The sequence below is a fragment of the Panonychus citri genome, unplaced genomic scaffold (genome assembly GCF_014898815.1).
Source record: "Panonychus citri isolate SS breed McGregor unplaced genomic scaffold, ASM1489881v1 Contig00138, whole genome shotgun sequence".
NCBI lineage: Eukaryota > Metazoa > Arthropoda > Arachnida > Trombidiformes > Tetranychidae > Panonychus > Panonychus citri.
In genome coordinates, this window is record NW_026515543.1 from 1,505,273 (window position 1) to 1,523,375 (window position 18,103).

An 18,103-nucleotide genomic window follows, 5' to 3' on the forward strand; every position below is an offset into this window, starting at 1 on the left:
TTGATTGTTAATTATAATTGCAAATGATTTGTAATGTTAAACACTTACAAATGATTAGCTAATTGTTGACTTTTATCCGTTAATTTGATCTCTATTATTAAACCGATGAAAGTAAAACCAAAAAAATTGATTTGATTGTTCAAATGATTAACAATTAATTCACATGTAAATCATGATTCAGTTAAATCATCACAATCAACGGAAATCTGAATTATCTTCAGGTTGTTGACCTCAATTAACATGATTCAAATTCTGGTGAAATATTTACATTTATATTGGAAAAAAAATCTTTAATTGTGATTAGAAAGCAACAATTTAATTCATAATAATAAGAAATAATAATAAATTGTTATTATGATTAAATATTAATCTTAATGTTTAATTTCAATCCAATATTTTGAAGGTGTTTACATTTACTGATTAACTTGAATATGTTATCATGATCAAAGTTAAACCCACGATTGTTGGTTAATCATAATTAGTTGATTTAACCGGATTTTACTTTAAAGATCACAATTAACGTGATTTACTCAATTGTAGTTACATTTCATTAAATTTTGTCTGTTGGTTGGTTCCAACAATCAAAGGTACTAATTTAAATCAACATCCTTAATTGTTGATTGTTGTTCACTCAAAATTCACTGTTACACTTATTGTGTACTCGTTTCTCATTGTAAACTCTGGGATTTTTTTTTTGATTTCTCACTTTGAGATGATGATTATGATGATGGAGATGATGAAAATGATAAGGAAGAGAAGGAAGAGAAGGTGCCAGTGAATGATTCTCAATGCTTTCTTTTCTCATCATCATCATCTTTTTCGTAATCATCTTCATCATCTCTTCATGATCCTTAACATATATTCATTACTACGTTGGTGAGAAAAGTTGATTCAACTTGAAAATCAACATTTTTTGGTTACCTTTATCATCCAGGTAACCAAGCCTTTCTTTTTCTCTTTCTTTTCTTTCTTCTCTTACCATCTCTCTCTCTCTCTCTCTCTCTCTCTCTCTCTCTTTCTTTCTTTCTTTCTTTCGGTTTATCATCCATCTTGCCCTCGTTCGGGAGACTAGACTTGAAAGATTTTAAGACTCATGCTTCACACGATCTTTTACGTTTTTTGAGAAAATGAAAGACCAAAAGAAAGAGAAGATGAAAGATGATGAAAATTAGTGAGACAGGTAAGAGAGAGAGAGAGAGAGAGAGAGAGAGAGAGAGAGAGAGAGAGATTTTCATCATCAAAGTCAGAAGAGCATAACAAACTTTTCTGTTCACTTTAAGTTAACACCAACAATTGGAAACTTTTGATTAACTTTTTTTCTTCTTCTTATTTTCGACAATTAATTTTACAACGTGTTTGTTTTTCTTAATAATAATGATCATCGATACTTAATTATCATCACTATTATTAAGATGTTTAATCAATAATTTCAAATATTTAATTACTCTCATCATTAATATGAGAACAACAATTTAATTGATAAACTTATATTTTTCCTTATTGAAGCAAAAAAATTTTTTTTACCGGTTCAATGTAAATCTTTATATCTGTTAGTAAGTAAATTGTATTGAACTTTAAAAATTGTTTAAAAATATTTTTCTCTCAATGATCAATATCATGTGAAAGTTAATCAATAACAATCAATGTGATTAGTGATTGTGTTTACTACTAATAAAAGGATTTAATTGTGATTCTAATGTGACAAACTACTGCTGAAAATCAATCATGATTAACCATTGGAATACTAAATTGTTACAATTTAAAAAGTTCACGTTAATGTGAATGATAATTCATCTTTTGTTTTTTGTTTATAATCCACAATCAATTGTCAATTAATTGTCACATCCCAAAGGATACAATTAATTGATTAACAGTTATGGAGATTAAATTTATCCTTGGATATATTTGTATATTTCAATTGATTCGGATAACTAATTCATATCGACGATTTAATCAATGTAAGTAATTGGAAAACAATTAAACAACAATAAAGTCCATCAATCAATCATCAAATTATTTCATCAATTGTTCATCACCTTGGATTGATTAAAATGAACAAAACTTTCCTTTGACAATTAGTTACAGTTAATTCAGTTTTCTAATGATAATGATACCAAATTAATTCCCAAAGAAAAGTTTTCATTGTGATTAGTTGATTGCAATCAAACAAAAAAAAATCAGGCCAAGGTAGTAAACACAAATGACCAGTAATTTGTTGTGGTCATTTTGTTAATACATAAGAAAAAAACTTCACTTCATCTTAACCTAAATTCATTTAGTATTTTTTTTTTACTATTTTAACAGTTACTTTATTTTCATCAACCTGAAAAAGTTTCAACAATGAAAAAAAGGATGCGATGAAAACTTGACCATGTACACTGACCAGTTGAGTCCATCATCTTGTTGTGTTGTTTTTACCTATTCAGGAGCATCACCCTTATCATCAGAAACAGGAAGATGATGAAAAGGATGAGGATGAAAAGTTATTAAACTTTTAAATTGTAAATTTAGGTCATGATTATATTAAGCGATTCATGTTGATTATCAACATGAATTATCATCAGTATTTATGCAAGAGTTTGGTGAATGAAACAATTAAACCATTTTGCCAAGTGATTAATTATAAGTGAGAGTTAAATTGATATGTAATTAAGTAGATTGAAGATTGAATAGTGATTACAATTAATGAGCCAGTGATTAGTGATTAACCAATGATCAAAATTATGGTGATTATTGTGTAAGAAAAGGTTGTTGGCTTTTCCATTTAAAACCAATATTGTAGTTTAACCATTAACATTATCATGATGATTTCAAGTCAATATAAAGATGATGATGATGATTAAGAGCTGTTTGATGGTTCAACAGGTAGGAGATGATGATGATAATGATGATGATGATAGTGAAAGTATCTATGGTATATAAAGATGAGCAGATGAAGTTAAATTATACTAAATGTGCCAAGTCAACCATTGACTATTTCGTTAACAGTTTGACTGTATTAAAGTGCCATTTAAGTTGCAATAGCTTTTTTTCAATGAGAGGAGGAAAGTGGAGGTGGAGGAGTGGATGAGGGTGGTACAGGATGAGAGGTTGATGATGATGATGATGGGTAAGGAAAGTACAAAGAGAAACATCAATGGGATCTTTACTTAAGATGCCAAAGGTACATACACTTAGGAGATGATGATGATTTCCAGTGAAAACTTTTTCTATTTCTTTGTTATATTTACTTACTTGTTAGTATTTTTCATCCTCATCCTCATCCTTTTTGTCTTCATCTTCATTTTAATCCTGATGATAAACCATCATCATCATCTTACTGTGAGAGAAAGTACAATGAAACATTTTGTATTTATCTTCTCAGTTGGTTATTATCATTGAGAAATTTAAAGTTGATTGAAACTGTTGACAATTTACTGATTTTATCTCTCTGCTGGTGATTGTTTCATTCAATGGGATGAATATTAATTACTATTGATTTCATTGATAATAGTTAATCAACTATCACAATTCAATTCTTCATGATGAAAATTTTTTTTAGTGTAAAAGAAAAAGTTTCAAAATCAAATAACTGATCAGAATTTTTGATTCATTTGGTTTCCAAATGATTAAAATAAATCCTTTCTTTACTTAATCATCAGACTTGATTGTTAACTCTCACTTGATTGTAACGAGTGATATGTTTTTGATTTGTAAATGAACCATTAATTTTTTTCCCTTATATCTATTGATGCTTCTTGATTACTGAATTTGATTAACAATCATGAAAAAAAAGTTCAGTTACTTTTGAAAGTTTGGCACATTAACGTTATATATTCAATCATAATTGTAATAACATCATAAAGTAATGATGATGATGATGATAATTATGAGAAAGACTAAGAATATCAAATTATGATAAGGATGATAATAAAAAAACATCATAATGACATAACTGTGTGGTCATCATGATACCCTAACTTGAGGTGACCTTGTTTTGACCATTACAATACTGAGTGTCCAGTTTTCTTGAATAACTAAATTGTATTATCCATAACATATCATGGTGATAAAAATAATAATTATGAATATGATGTTGACCTGTATGGTTGTGAATGTGAATGTGTATACATAATGAATGTTACCCAATTTAAGTTGATTGTTGTTGATTGTTACATGTGAGTGACCTGATGTGTACTCAGGGGTTGACTGAGAGAGAGAGAGAGAGAGAGTTGGATTCATCTTTTGAGGGTGGAAGATATTAAGAAGAAGATGATGTTAATGATGATGGAGATGATAAGGATGATTATGATGATTAAAATGATTCCCTTTACAAAGATTTCACCTTAATTGTCAATGGAAATTATGTAAATTATTAAAGTTTTTTTCGCTCAGTAACAATTTATATTGATATTGATTCCCCACTGATTTAATCATTATCATCACCATGATCCGTATCAAATAGGTAATATCATCATGATTATCTTGCTCATCTTCCAGATGATAATATCACAGGCAAATCTAATTTATTAATCATCAAATTTGAATAATGAAAGGATTTGATTGACTGACTATCCTTTTGTTTATCAGATTAACTTTCAAAGTAATTCAAAAAGGGATTTGTTAATTGTTTACAACAGTTTTACATCAGTTTACCTGTTAATTGTTACAATTTAACTAATGATTAACTTTTTTTTTTGCTATTTCGTTGGCAACTTTTTTACTTCACTTTTTTTCCGGTTTTCTTGTGGATCAGTTGACCTCCGGTGATTACCATGTGATTACTTTGAGTAATTAAATGAGTTTACAGAGCTTATCATCATCATCATCATCATCATCGTCATCATTTTCATCATTAATATATTATGATAACAAATAACATGAAAACTGGTAAAGGTCATTTAATGTTGGTCAAGCTTTTGATTGTTATTATTATGTGAGATTTACTTATAAACTTCCGGGAAAATTTTTCTCAAAAAAAAGTGATTAACTTTTTCAAATGATTTTCATCAATTGTCAACAATTGCAAATGATTTAATATTAACTTGTATGAATTGTCAGCACAGATTCACTTTAATTGCCATCGATTAGTTATGATCAGTAAACAGTTAAATTTACAATCAATTTACAACAATCAACTTTTCATCAATTGATTTTACTTTCTGGCCTAATTTTGATTTACCACTTTTTTAAATCATCGATTAACATTATCAACGATTATCATGTAAATCATAATGATAATGGTATTAAAAAAGTGTGAATGTGATTAAAAAAGTTTACAATCATTAGCTGAATTTTAAATTAACTGATTTAGTTGTGAGATTGTTACAATTTGTTGATTGTAAATCAAGAAACAATTGCGAAACTTACAATCAACATATCAACAGGAAAAAAAATGAATCTCAATTAGCTTGATAATAATGACAACAATTTAATGATTGAATTGATTTCGCTGTTGATATCATATAATAACAATTAGTAAATTGTTGTTTTTTCTGAATGATTATTATTTATTATTAGTAAAATTTAAATCATTTGATTTCCTCATGGTTTTTAATTCATTGATAACGGTAAATAAGTTTTGATTGAAAATCAGTTGATTGTAACTGGTTTTGTTTGTTTTTTAATCATCATTGTTGTTCAAACAATTATGATTGTATCTCTAAATGATTTAACAACAATTTAAACAACAATGAAAGTGTGAAAACCTTAAATACTATTACATGGGATCAATTGTTGTTGATTTAATTTCTCATGAGAAAAGAGTTAACCGAAAAAAAAAGTTAATCAACTGTGTTAACAATCAATTTGATTTTACTGATTACCGATTTAGTTTCATCTCTAAATTAGAGCAAATAATTAACTAAATACTCACATGATAGTAATTAAATCTAACTGTATATAATAATAACTCTGTATACATGATAGAGGAATGAAATTAATTCAAATTCATGATCAAGTTTCGGGTCACAATTAAGATTTCGATCACTTAAATCACTGAGAATCAACCCTGAACAAAGTTCTGATCTATTCTCATGTGATATCAACGATTTTTGAACAAGAAAATCTCATTGATTCATTTGAGAAATTGATTGAACTTGAAAAAAAAAACTTTTCCTCCTCCTGGTGAATCAAAATATTCCGGGTTCTTGGAACTCTGAATTTCCTGGATAATCAACAATCAACTGGTACCAAATTTTGTTGATTAACCAACATTGTTGATGATAATTTAATCAAATTTAATGTTAATTTAATCAATCAAAAGAAAAATGGAAATAAATTTCAAAGACTCAACAATGAATCTTATTTTCAACTACTCTCTTATAATATGTAATAAGGTTAATGTTTACATTGCGAGCAATCAAATTATCTTGGCAATTTAAATTCATATTTCAAAATCATTATCAAACAATAATCAACAATCTAATTGTAAATTCAATCATCTAAATTAGCAACAAAAAAAAACAATCTCAATTGTAGACTTGATTGTTTTCACTTACATCATCACCATGCGATCACAACATTGTAACTCTTGATTGTTTTGGATCCGTACGAGTTGTGATTACATAGTAATTGTATCAATAATAATGTTAATAGTTGGTAAATTGCGTCAAGTTATCAAGTAAATTATCTCAATTTAATCATGTTTAAGTGTTAGAGATGATGGTTAACTTGTCTCTCTGAATATTGTAATTATGATTTCCAAGCAAAAAGGTGATAACAATTTAGCGGCTGAATTTTCAATAGACTTATGAAGTTTATTGTGAATCTTTTTTTTTGTTAACCATCACAATCAAATGCCCATCGTGATTAGTGATCATTTAAACTAACAATTTACTAACCATTCTTATCATCATCATCTTTTTTTCACCATTATTATCATCCTACCTTCCGCATCACCTATGATAATGATAAGATACAATGACCACTAGTGTTAAAAGTTGACCAATTAATTACGTAAATCCATTGTTAATAGTGAATACAATTGAAAAAATATCAATAATAAATTGTTACAATCCAATGGATCATAATGATAACAATGATAATCTCAATCTAATCTGTTGAAATCATTGATTGTATTAAATTGTTAAAGCTTTTTAATTACAAACAATTAACACTCTTTTTAAACACCATGACCTGAATACTTGAGGAAATTACAATCTAATCAGTTAAATCATAAATATATAAACTTTGATCATGATGAGATGAGATAATTATTAATGAGAAGAAGAAGAAAAAAGTTTCTAAATTCATGAGAAAATGAACTTTTTCTGATTAATTAATGATTGAGAAAAAAAAGTTTCAATGTCAAGAACATATAATATTTCAATATGTGAATTATTAATTGTTAATGATATTAAATTAAGGACAATGATGAGTATATATTAGATAATTGTAATTAAGCAAAACGTTTTAATCATGATCATGTTAATCATTAATGTGAGATAAAAATCATTCATTAATTGACCTAATGATTTATCATGAAATATATGATAGATTAAGATTAATCCTTGAAGAAGAAGAAATTTTTTTTTCTTTTCCATTGAAAGGTAAACAATAACAACAGAATTTGAAATGAAATTTTCTCATCTCAATGGATGATGATTAACATTTCATGGTTATCATGATGATTATGATTTAGAAACATATATATAACAATAATACTCACAATAGTTAATTCAATATAATTGCTATTAAAATGTTGAGGCCATTTTCCTATCGACTCACGATTCGAGATGTATATAAGTATATATATAAATCTGAACATGATACTCTCAATGAATGAAACTCAGTAATCATGTTAAATATTTTCCAAAGTTCAACTTTTGCCCTTTTATCATCATGATCTTCATCTCTCTCTCTCTCTCTCTCTCTTGATATAACGGTATTTAAATCATCAGCACGCTCGTTGTGTTTGCATACATCTCAGGTATCAGCACGTTGTTATCTTATGGTAATATGAATTACCGCTAAAATTAAGTTCTGAATCCGTTTCCTGATCTTATTTATTCACTGCTTCAGTTGTCATGATGATGAATATCATTGTTATCATGATGTTAATATGATATAAAGGTTAATCATTAAGCCATTTACCTTTACTATTTTTACCTTTGGTTAATTGTTTTCATGTAGATTAGACTAATTGTTGATAGTTTTTTTAACTCTTGATTTTCAAATTGTATTAACTTTATTTTATCAAATTAATTCTGTTGATTGTGTTCAGGTTAAGTTCAGGTGATAAACAAAAAATTCATTCAACCAGATTGATAATTTTTACTTTTCATCTCTTGTTAAAGTTTTGTCAACCTTTTAGGAAATGGTTACTATTACAATAACAATGGTGAGACAAAAGTAAATTGTTACAGTTAATTGTTAACAGTTAACTGTCAATGAATCTTGTTCAATTTTATTATATTCTGACAGTAGTAGTGTTTGTCTGCTGATTGTTGTCAATGTTGATTTCTCATTGAAAGCTTATAATGAAAAGAATAAAAAATTTCATCATCTTATCATATTAATTGTCTTGTTCTTGTTTTTTTTTCGTAACAATTTAACAAACAATTTACTAATTCTCACTGATGATATAACCAAAAAACCCGGAACTAAATTTTTATCCACTGGCAAGGTAACAATTTAAGGTGATATTTAAGTTAATTGAATTGATTTAACTAATAATAATAAGATATCAACATTGAAACAACACTAAAAACAAAAGTTAATTGTTAATAATAATAAAATAATGATTAACTTGAATGTTAATCAACTGTTAATGATAAGGTTAACTAGACAAATTTCGTGATTTGTTAATTGTCTTGAGGGTTATCATTAAACTGACTAATACATATTGAGCAATTAACTTTTCATTAACCAATGATCAGAAAATAACATGAAACAATTTAATCAACGTAATCATTTTGGACCAATTAAGTTTTGAATGTTCACTTAAAACCAATAGAAATCAATAATAATAGATTTCAATTATCGTAATCAACTCCAAGTGCTTATAAGTAACGTGTGAATTTAATCAACAATCTGTTAGACAATTTAAAGTTAATCAAAGTTAATCATTGTCTCTCTCTCTCTCAGTATTACCATTGCAATATGTTGTTTTTAGATTGCAAACAATTAATAACAACAGGTAACATGTTACCTGGACCGTCACCGAAACAAAAAAAAATTAACTTACCTTGTATTTATCATGATTCTCACCAATTTACTCAATTAAGGTAATTAGTTAATTGTGACTTTCTTTACAATAGTTGGTAGCAATTATAGTTAACAGTTGATAGTTTCATGTACTCTCATGCCAAATATTATTGTTTTAACTACAAATTTACCTTGAAAATTATTATCATCACAATTAAATTAACATTCTCACCGCCGTTGGTTAATCATTTACCTTTCCAACAGGTTCATGATTGTAACCTTATTCATTTTCACATCTTCCTCATCTTCATCTTCATCACCCACCCTCACCCTGTACCTGAGTATTGTGATGATGATTATCGGTCTTGGAAAACCTTGAAACCAGAATATTTAAATTGTCTCAACAATTTGTAGTATTTGATTTAGTTAACTTTTAATTCCCATGATTAACCTACCTGATTAGATTATCTTGTTAATCATTTAATGTTTTTAAGTGTGAATACAATGACAAGTCTTGTTAACCTGAACGGTTAATTGTTTGGTTTGCCTGTTTTGATTGTTTCAATTAATTACGAGTAAATCAACTGATAATAACCCTAATTGTTGGTCTGTTTTTCAAGTTGATATTTAACATTGTACATCCATTTGATTGTTGATTAAATTGTTTACTGAACTTGATAGTTAATCAAGCAAACTTTTAACAAAATCAATAGAAACTTTTCAATTTATCAAACAATCAACTTTTAAACTTCATCAACTCTCAAACAATTTATAAATCATCAAATGTTTATATTTGTATTAATATGTAAACTAATATAATATACAGAAATCAGAGTTAATTATCAATTAATTGATTGATTTGATTAAGAAAAATCAAAATTTTCTTCCTTTTTTATTATTATTGTTCATTCAATCAAAGTAAATATAAAAATTTCATTGATTACAATTAACTTTCTCAATAAGTTGTTAAATCAATTACCGGTTTACCTAAGCAACTATCCAAACGGTCATTGATGATTTACCAATTTAATCATGATTAAGATGATGATGTTGACCTTATGACCAGTTTTCCAGGTATTTCCGTATCTCCTTGACCAGTTCCCATGATTATCATTTACTATTATTATTATTTGTCTTGAGGGCTACAAACCCAAACAATTTAATAATAAATTCCTACCAAGGTTAACTACTCAGGTAGTGATAAAATTGATTAACTTGAGGGCTTCTGATTGTAACAATTAATTATTTCATCATGTGGAAACATTAATTTGATATAACAATTGCCTGACAATCATATCATGTTGATTAAAGCAAATTAGTCAATATTTTCATCAACATAGTATCATTTAAATTATTAATCAACGACAGCAAGGTTGATTGTGAAGATGATTTAATTTTAACCACCATTAAGATTATTATTAGTAATCAATTGATTAATGAAAACAACTTGAAACAATTTAAGTTCAAGATGATTGAACTAAACTGTTAACAAATTGTAAATCTCAATAACAATCAATCATTGATTAAGTTAAGGTTGACTCATAATGAATATAATATATTAATAGTATTGATTACAATTAATAATAATGAAAATTTTCATTATTGAAATGGTTAACACCCAATTAAATTAAATGATAGGAAAGTTAATTTGGTTTTTCATTGTCATTGATAATTTTCAATTGTGTGTTGATTATCAAAACCAATTTAGGTCAGTAAAACAAGTAAATTGGTTTAATTTTGATTGTTACAATTTACTGATGATGGTTCATGATAATTGATGATTAAATGTTGGGTGAAACTTTTTTTTTTTCATCATCAGACAACAAAACAAAACAAACAATTAGTTAATCATAATCACCAATGTACTTGACCAGTAACTTTGATTACGATGATCTCAACTCATTATTTTAATGGTCAACAAAATAATTAATTGTCTTATTGTTATTATCATTGTGATTCAATCACCTGTAACATGATGATGATGATTAAATGTTTCAAAATTTTTTTATTGTTAACAATTTTTCGTAATCATAAACATTTCAAGTTTCAATTTAATATTAAAAAAAAAGAAGACGAAATCTACTGATGATGAACTTTCGATTGATTTTCAATTAATAACCAAATTAACTAATTGTCTTATTCGTTGATTGTTTCAGATGGAAAACCTTGTCCGAATCCAGCAGTACCTTTGTATTCATCAGTAATACTTTCCGATGATCTTCAACCAGGCTCAAAAGCGACTTATACCTGTGATGATGGTTACGAACTGTTTGGTCCGTCGGTTCGTACCTGTAATTTTGACGGCAAATGGACTGAAGAGTTACCATATTGTGGTAGGTTATCCATTCGTGGTTATTCAATATCGGTCAGTTGATTGTCCGAAAACCAAACAATCCAAAGCAAATTGATCCTTGATTAATGAACAGGCAAACAAAAGGGAGTGAATTTGATTAGTCACAATTTACAACAACAACAATTAATATTCATGACATGATTTACTTTAAGGTCCAGTTTTCAAGTTGACCAATTCAATTTTATCGATATCAATATTTATTTTCTTACAATTGTACCAGTTTATTGTAATTGTACCTCTTTCAAGGGACAATTAAACTGATATTAATCAATTGGTATCAATTAACAATAACAAGATAAAAGTGATATCGTATTAGTAAGTTAATCTAATTTTTTTTTTCGTCATAATAATTAGTGGAAAAAAAAAGTTGGATTAACTTTTAGTTGACCTGGACTTTGGTATTGGTCAGTGATTAGTGGATTGTTAATCATTAGTTTGGCTTTAATATTATTATTGGTAAATTGTACTAATCTTATTAATTGTTGTTGATTGTTTTAAATATATATAAAAATCACTTACAATTAATATTAATCGTGATATTTGATTATTACTTTTGATAATGTTCCCAAAATGTCATGTCAATGACAGATAGATTTTGGAAAACAAAAATTAACTTGATTATGATAAACAGCTAATCAAATACAAATTCATGTTAAATGGTTGATTAACTAATTGTGATAATAATCAAGTCTCCAAATAGTAATATAAGTAATTACATTTTGTTTTTACAATAAAATTTAAGTCTTACAATTTGTTGTCTTATTTGATTGATGGTCGAAAATTAAATTTTCAGATAATAATGATTAAAATGAAAAGAAAACTAAATTAACCAAACAAAGAGATTTGATTAAATTGTTGTAAAGGTAAAAATGGTCTAAAACGATTCAATTAACCAATCAAGTTGATAATTGTTGGCGTATAATAAACATTAAGAGTAAAGAGCAAAATGAAAAAAAATTAGAGAACAAGTTAAACAATCAAAAACAATAAAGAACAACAATTAACCAGAAATGAAAAGGTAAACATTTACATGAGATTATTGAATAATTAGATATTAATACAAAAGGGGTATTCATGTTTTCTGGCAATCAATTCAAGTTCAACCAACAACAATAAACCTTTAATATCTTTGTTTTTCTTTAGTTAATTGTTTGTAAACTTGATTTTACTTTGATTCTGACTAATTGTTAAAATGAATTCTTTTTGTTGTACTTGTAGCGGTTAACGTAGCATATGGTAAACCAAGTGAACAATCAAGTACCATTCGTGGAGGTGAATCAAGAAATGCCAATGATGGTAATACAAATACAGTCCATGAAAACAAGTATTGCACCGAGACCAAGAATGAAAATTCACCTTGGTGGCAAGTTGATTTACTTCAACCCTACGAGATCAGAGTAGTTAGGATAATAACAAGAGGTTGTTGTGGTCATCAACCTTTACATGATCTTGAAATAAGAGTTGGAAATAGTTCAGTTGTTTCTGGAAATCGTCTTTGTGCCTGGTATCCGGGAACATTGGGTAAGCATCCAAAATAGAAGACAATTAATCAAATCATCTTTAGGCTTTTAATCAATTGTTATTCGCAATTTTATCCTTTTTTTTGTCTTCTTTGATTCATTGATTCTCGTCAATTTAGATGATGGAGTTACCAAAGATCTTGAATGTGCTCATGCAATCAGTGGTCGTTATGTTTACATTCAAATGGTTGGTGTTGAAGCTTCATTGTCACTTTGTGAAGTCCTTGTGTTTACAACCAAAGGTAAATTGTTGAAATTAAATCAATTCTATTGATTTGTTGTTTTTTTTTGTCTTTTTCTTTCATCATTAATCTTATTTTTCAAGTAATTAAACTTTTCTGTATGGGTGTCAATTCATCACTGGGATTGTTTATATTGACAATAATATGTTATATAATTAACAGGAATTTAAATTAAATTATCTTTCCAATAGCTGGTAATTATGTTGGTAATGATGATGATCCCTTTTTCTTGTTAATTTTCACTTTGATCTTTATCTTGATTAACTGTGTATCTCCAGTTTTAATTGCAATCCAGATGATTAATGATTTAATCAATTGAGAAAGGAATCCAACAGGAATTAACTTGAATCTTGCAAAAAAAAATTAAGATGAAAAAATTAGTTTCATTGATTAATCAAGTTATAGTAAATATCAAACAGTTATGAATGAAATGCTATTTTGATTGTGTAACAATGTTATTCATCAGTTAATTGTTGTTTTATTGACTTACCCGTGGAAATTGATAATTATTTCATCAAGATGATTAAGGTGAAAATTTGAATGTAATAATAAATCTGATTGAAATCGAATTGAAAAAAAAATGAAAAGATTAAACTTGATGTTGAATCTGATTATTTTGCACTTTGACTTAATTGTTGATCGATGGATGAACTATTAATTAAAGAGATTCAAATGCAGATAATTTAAAAGAATAATAAATAATGATTAAGTTTTAACGAGAAAAAGGAAAAAGATAAATGAAATTAATCAATAATAATAAGAATTTATCAATATTAAAGAGATTTAATTTTAAACTGACCATTTGATTTTCCTTTTTTCATCTTGCTAATCATCAGAATTTTCTGAGGATCGATGTGGAACTCAAATGGAGCATCAACAGTTAATCAGTTTTAATCAAACGTGTTATGAATTCCAGACTCAACAGGGAGGTTCATTTGCCGATGCGGAAAATTATTGTAAGGCTCGGGGTGGGTTGGTTGTTAATTCGGTTGGAGATGTGACACAAAATTTCCTGCAATATGAGTTACAGCGTTTAAAGGCCAAGTTAAAAAGTCGCCTTGTTTGGCTTGGTGCCCGGCGGGAGATTCCCACCAATCAGCCGGTTACCCATCGAAGTCGATCAAATATTTGGCGATGGGTTAATGGTGGACTGATAACACAATTTTTATGGGCCGATGATCAGCCAAATAATTACAATGGCCAACAGAATTGTATCGTTCTTGATGGTGGACGTAAATGGCAGTGGAACGATGTTACCTGTGACCTTGACTATTTACCTTGGATATGTCAATATACACCATCTAATTGTGGATCACCGGATAAGGCGGAAAATTCAACAATCATGGAAAAAGATTATCGGGTTGGCCGAGAAATTCATTATCGCTGTCCAATTGGACATATGATTGTTGGTAATGAGTCTCGTCTCTGTGAGGTTAACGGCTTTTGGTCTGGTTCACCACCAACTTGTAAATATGTTAATTGTGGTCCATTGGCTGATATTGAACATGGTCGCGTTTTATTGGTCAACCAATCAAGGACCACTTTCAATGCTACCGCTCGATATGTTTGTGATCAAGATTACACGATTGTTGGTAATGATTCACGTATTTGTTTGGGCAACGGTACTTGGTCTGATGGTGAACCCAAATGCTTGTACTCGTGGTGTCCAGAATTATTACCCATTCCAAATGGATTGCTCAATGTTACCAATCGTACTCTTAATGGTGTTGCAACATATTCTTGTCAAAAGGGACACAAACTCATCTCCAATGGAACTCGAGTTTGTCAAATTGGCGGTAAATGGACTGGAGAAGAGCCGATTTGTAAATATATCGATTGTGGAATGCCCTTGGAACTTAGATTTGGACGTTCTCATCTTCTTAACTCGACAACAACTTATGAAAGTATCGTTAAGTATGAATGTAATCCTAATTACATTCTAATTGGTAATGAAAGTCGAACTTGTACCGAATACGCAACTTGGTCTGGCGTTGAACCGGTTTGTAAATTGATCGATTGTGGATCACCTGAAATACCTTCAGGTGCCGATTTGATTGGTGATAGTTTCTCAATTGATTCCATGATTGAATATCAATGTAAACCAGGTCATATGATGTCCAATGGTGAAGCTAAGCGAACCTGTGGATCAGACGGTAAATGGACTGGTACACCACCTTCGTGTCGGTTTATTGACTGTGGTCGAGTACAAACTATTTTCAAAGGTGAAGTTAAATACATAAATGGTACATCGTTCCTTGGATCACAAATTTCATACTCGTGTTCCATTGGTTATAGAGTTAAAGGTTCTACTGTTCGTGAATGCGCTGCCGACGGTAAATGGACTGGAGCAACACCTAAATGTGAAGAGATTCGTTGCCTTCCACCAGAGAAACCTAAAAATTCATCGGTAGTTTATTCTGGAAATGACAGGTCAACCTCAGATTCTTTCAAGGTTGGATCAACTGTTCAATACCGATGTACCTCAGGTCACATTGTTTCAGGTCAATCGTTACGAACCTGTGAAGCTGATGGTAAATGGGACGGAGTCCCACCAATATGTGTTTATATTGACTGTGGTCTTCCTGGTTTTATACCTCAGGGTCGTTGGTTGTTGACCTCAAATTCAACTCATTATGGATCAACAGTTGAATACGAATGTTCATCCGATTTTAGACTCGAAGGACCAGCTCGAAGAATTTGTTTAGAAAATGGAACTTGGTCAAATGTAGCACCCGCTTGTTCATTGGTCAATTGTGGTAAACCTCCGGTTAGAGATGATAGAACTATTGTCGATGGAGGATTGACCTTTGCTGTCGGCGAAAAAGTTACATATTCTTGTCTAAATGGTTATGAGCTTGTCGGTGAAGAGCAAAGATCTTGTGCTTCCGATGGACTTTGGACAAATGATACACCTTATTGTAGAAGTAAGTATTTTTTTTTGAGTTCGAATAATTTAAATAAAAATTATTCTCTTCTCTTTTGTTAACTTACGACTAATTTTTATTTGTTGCTTCTTTTCCCGACGAAATTCAGTTGTCGATTGTGGTAAACCTCAAATTCCAATTAATGGCCATGGTACCTTGATGAATGGATCAACAACCTATGGTTCTCTCGTTAAATATCACTGTTTACCCGATTTTAAGACCAATGGTGAAGAGACTCGTCGATGTTTATCTTCTGGTGTTTGGTCTGGTTCACTTCCACGTTGCTTTGACCGTAAATTATTGGACACGGAAGAGAATGAGATTAATGATTTAACACAATCTTCATCAACTAATCAACCAATTATGCAATCAAAAGCAATAGGAATTGGTATTAGTGTTGCCATTGGTGTTATATTAGTTTTAATTATAACGATAACAATGGTTTGTCTTAAAACGTAAGCATTTTAAACCTTTAAAATCTATTGATTAGATTCGGTATCTATTTTTTTGTGACTAATTGAACTTTTTGTTTTTATCTAGCAAAAAACCAAAGCCCGTTAAGAATACCGAAAATGTTGAAATAACTCGTCCTCCGGACAAAGATACAGCCACCGTAATGTCCTACTCTCGTTTAAGTTTAGAGTCGGAAGCAGCAGCAGCGGCAAGTTTACCAGCTTCAGGTCCAATTCGTCACCATCCAAATGGACTTGTCACCTTCAGTGCACCTTCACAAGCCAATTCAACGGCAAATAATAATCATTCAAATAATCAACCAATTTATGCCAATACAAATGGCTATAGAGCAGCAAGTAATCCGGGAAGTACGGTTTCGGTTGCTGTACGAACCTCACATGGTCTCTCAAATGGTACAACCACACCAAGATTTATGGCCGCCGCTGCAGCAGCCAATCGTAATGGTAACAACAATAGTGCTACATTGGACGTGTAACTGTGATTTTTTTTCTAGCTAAAAAGAAAAGACTTTTTTTTTTAAATTATCAAATTGTTGCAACAATCACAACACAGACACACATGAAAACGTAGACAAAAAAAAATACTTACCAAAAAACGACGAAAACATAAAGCAAAATGTGACATAAACAAATAATCTACATCTTAAAATATCAAATTCCATCCATTTAAAGTGCCTTTCAAAAGAAAATCAATTGGAAAGAATAATTTTAACAATTAGAAAACCAAAGGCCTTAAAAAAAGAAACAAGAAATTAAAAGAGAAGAGAAAAAAAAAATCTTACCCTTGACCAGTGGAACAAGTGACTCTCTTTTTTTGCTCAATTATCCAAAATCATCATTACCTTGCCATCAAAAGCTCTTTTAACCAACAATTAATTTTAAACTCGAATCTACCAATATAAAATTAAAATTCCGACATAATCAATCCAATTAACTGTAAATCACCAGCCAAACCAAACGATCATAGAGAAGAACAAGTAAACCAAAAAATGAATCATCACCACAGGAAGAAAGAGACAATTACAACCGAGGAACAACAATCAAGGAGCCTTAAAGAATCAATTAAATTATTAAATGGAAAAGAAAATCAAACAATTTGGATAACAATTAAGACGAAAATTAATCCAAACAAAATGGAGGAAACAAAAAATGAAAACTTGTTATGATGAATACGAAGATGTTTCCAATAGAATCCACCAGATGGCGATCGATTTTCCCTCTTAAATGGTCAATTGAAATTCAATTATTGAATTTGTTGAGATTGTTGATCACAATTAACTAATCATTTCAACTGATTGTCACCTTTTAATATCTTTAGAATTATTTATGTAGTATTTTCCCATGTTTCCATTCCATGACACACAAACACTCCCATCAATCAAAAAGTAATTCTAAGTGTATCAATATCTTTTTACTTCATCACATTTAGTCATTTTTTCATCTCTCTCATCTTATCATTTTCATC

General features: G+C 29.3%; 1 protein-coding gene and 2 long non-coding RNA genes across 5 annotated transcripts in view; 1 reads left to right on the forward strand and 2 right to left on the reverse strand.

Annotated features, from left to right (window-relative positions):
* Window positions 1-17,147, forward strand: part of LOC128393613 (sushi, von Willebrand factor type A, EGF and pentraxin domain-containing protein 1-like) — a 52,765-nt gene extending 35,618 nt beyond the window's left edge. The window contains exons 1-7 of one of the 2 annotated variants that reach the window (XM_053353806.1): window positions 1,471-1,958; window positions 11,283-11,459; window positions 12,698-13,000; window positions 13,119-13,241; window positions 14,078-16,165; window positions 16,275-16,620; window positions 16,706-17,147. In XM_053353806.1, the coding sequence (XP_053209781.1) occupies window positions 1,877-1,958; window positions 11,283-11,459; window positions 12,698-13,000; window positions 13,119-13,241; window positions 14,078-16,165; window positions 16,275-16,620; window positions 16,706-17,114 (3,528 nt within the window). In that variant the 5' untranslated portion in view covers window positions 1,471-1,876 and the 3' untranslated portion in view covers window positions 17,115-17,147. Of the gene's footprint in view, window positions 1-1,470; window positions 1,959-11,282; window positions 11,460-12,697; window positions 13,001-13,118; window positions 13,242-14,077; window positions 16,166-16,274; window positions 16,621-16,705 lie in introns of those variants that run through there. The other variant, XM_053353805.1, reaches the window with a different exon arrangement.
* Window positions 13,235-14,177, reverse strand: LOC128393616 (uncharacterized). Its single transcript, XR_008326234.1, has 3 exons — window positions 14,041-14,177; window positions 13,732-13,795; window positions 13,235-13,590 (listed from the first exon to the last, which is right to left on the reverse strand). It is a non-coding gene; the product is annotated as an uncharacterized LOC128393616 (long non-coding RNA).
* Window positions 16,995-17,889, reverse strand: LOC128393617 (uncharacterized). Of its 2 annotated transcripts, none has more exons than XR_008326236.1 (3): window positions 17,421-17,889; window positions 17,228-17,313; window positions 16,995-17,132 (listed from the first exon to the last, which is right to left on the reverse strand). It is a non-coding gene; the product is annotated as an uncharacterized LOC128393617 (long non-coding RNA). The 2 variants fall into 2 exon arrangements; XR_008326235.1 differs by having other exon boundaries at window positions 17,109-17,146.
* Window positions 17,890-18,103: the final 214 nt, after the last annotated feature.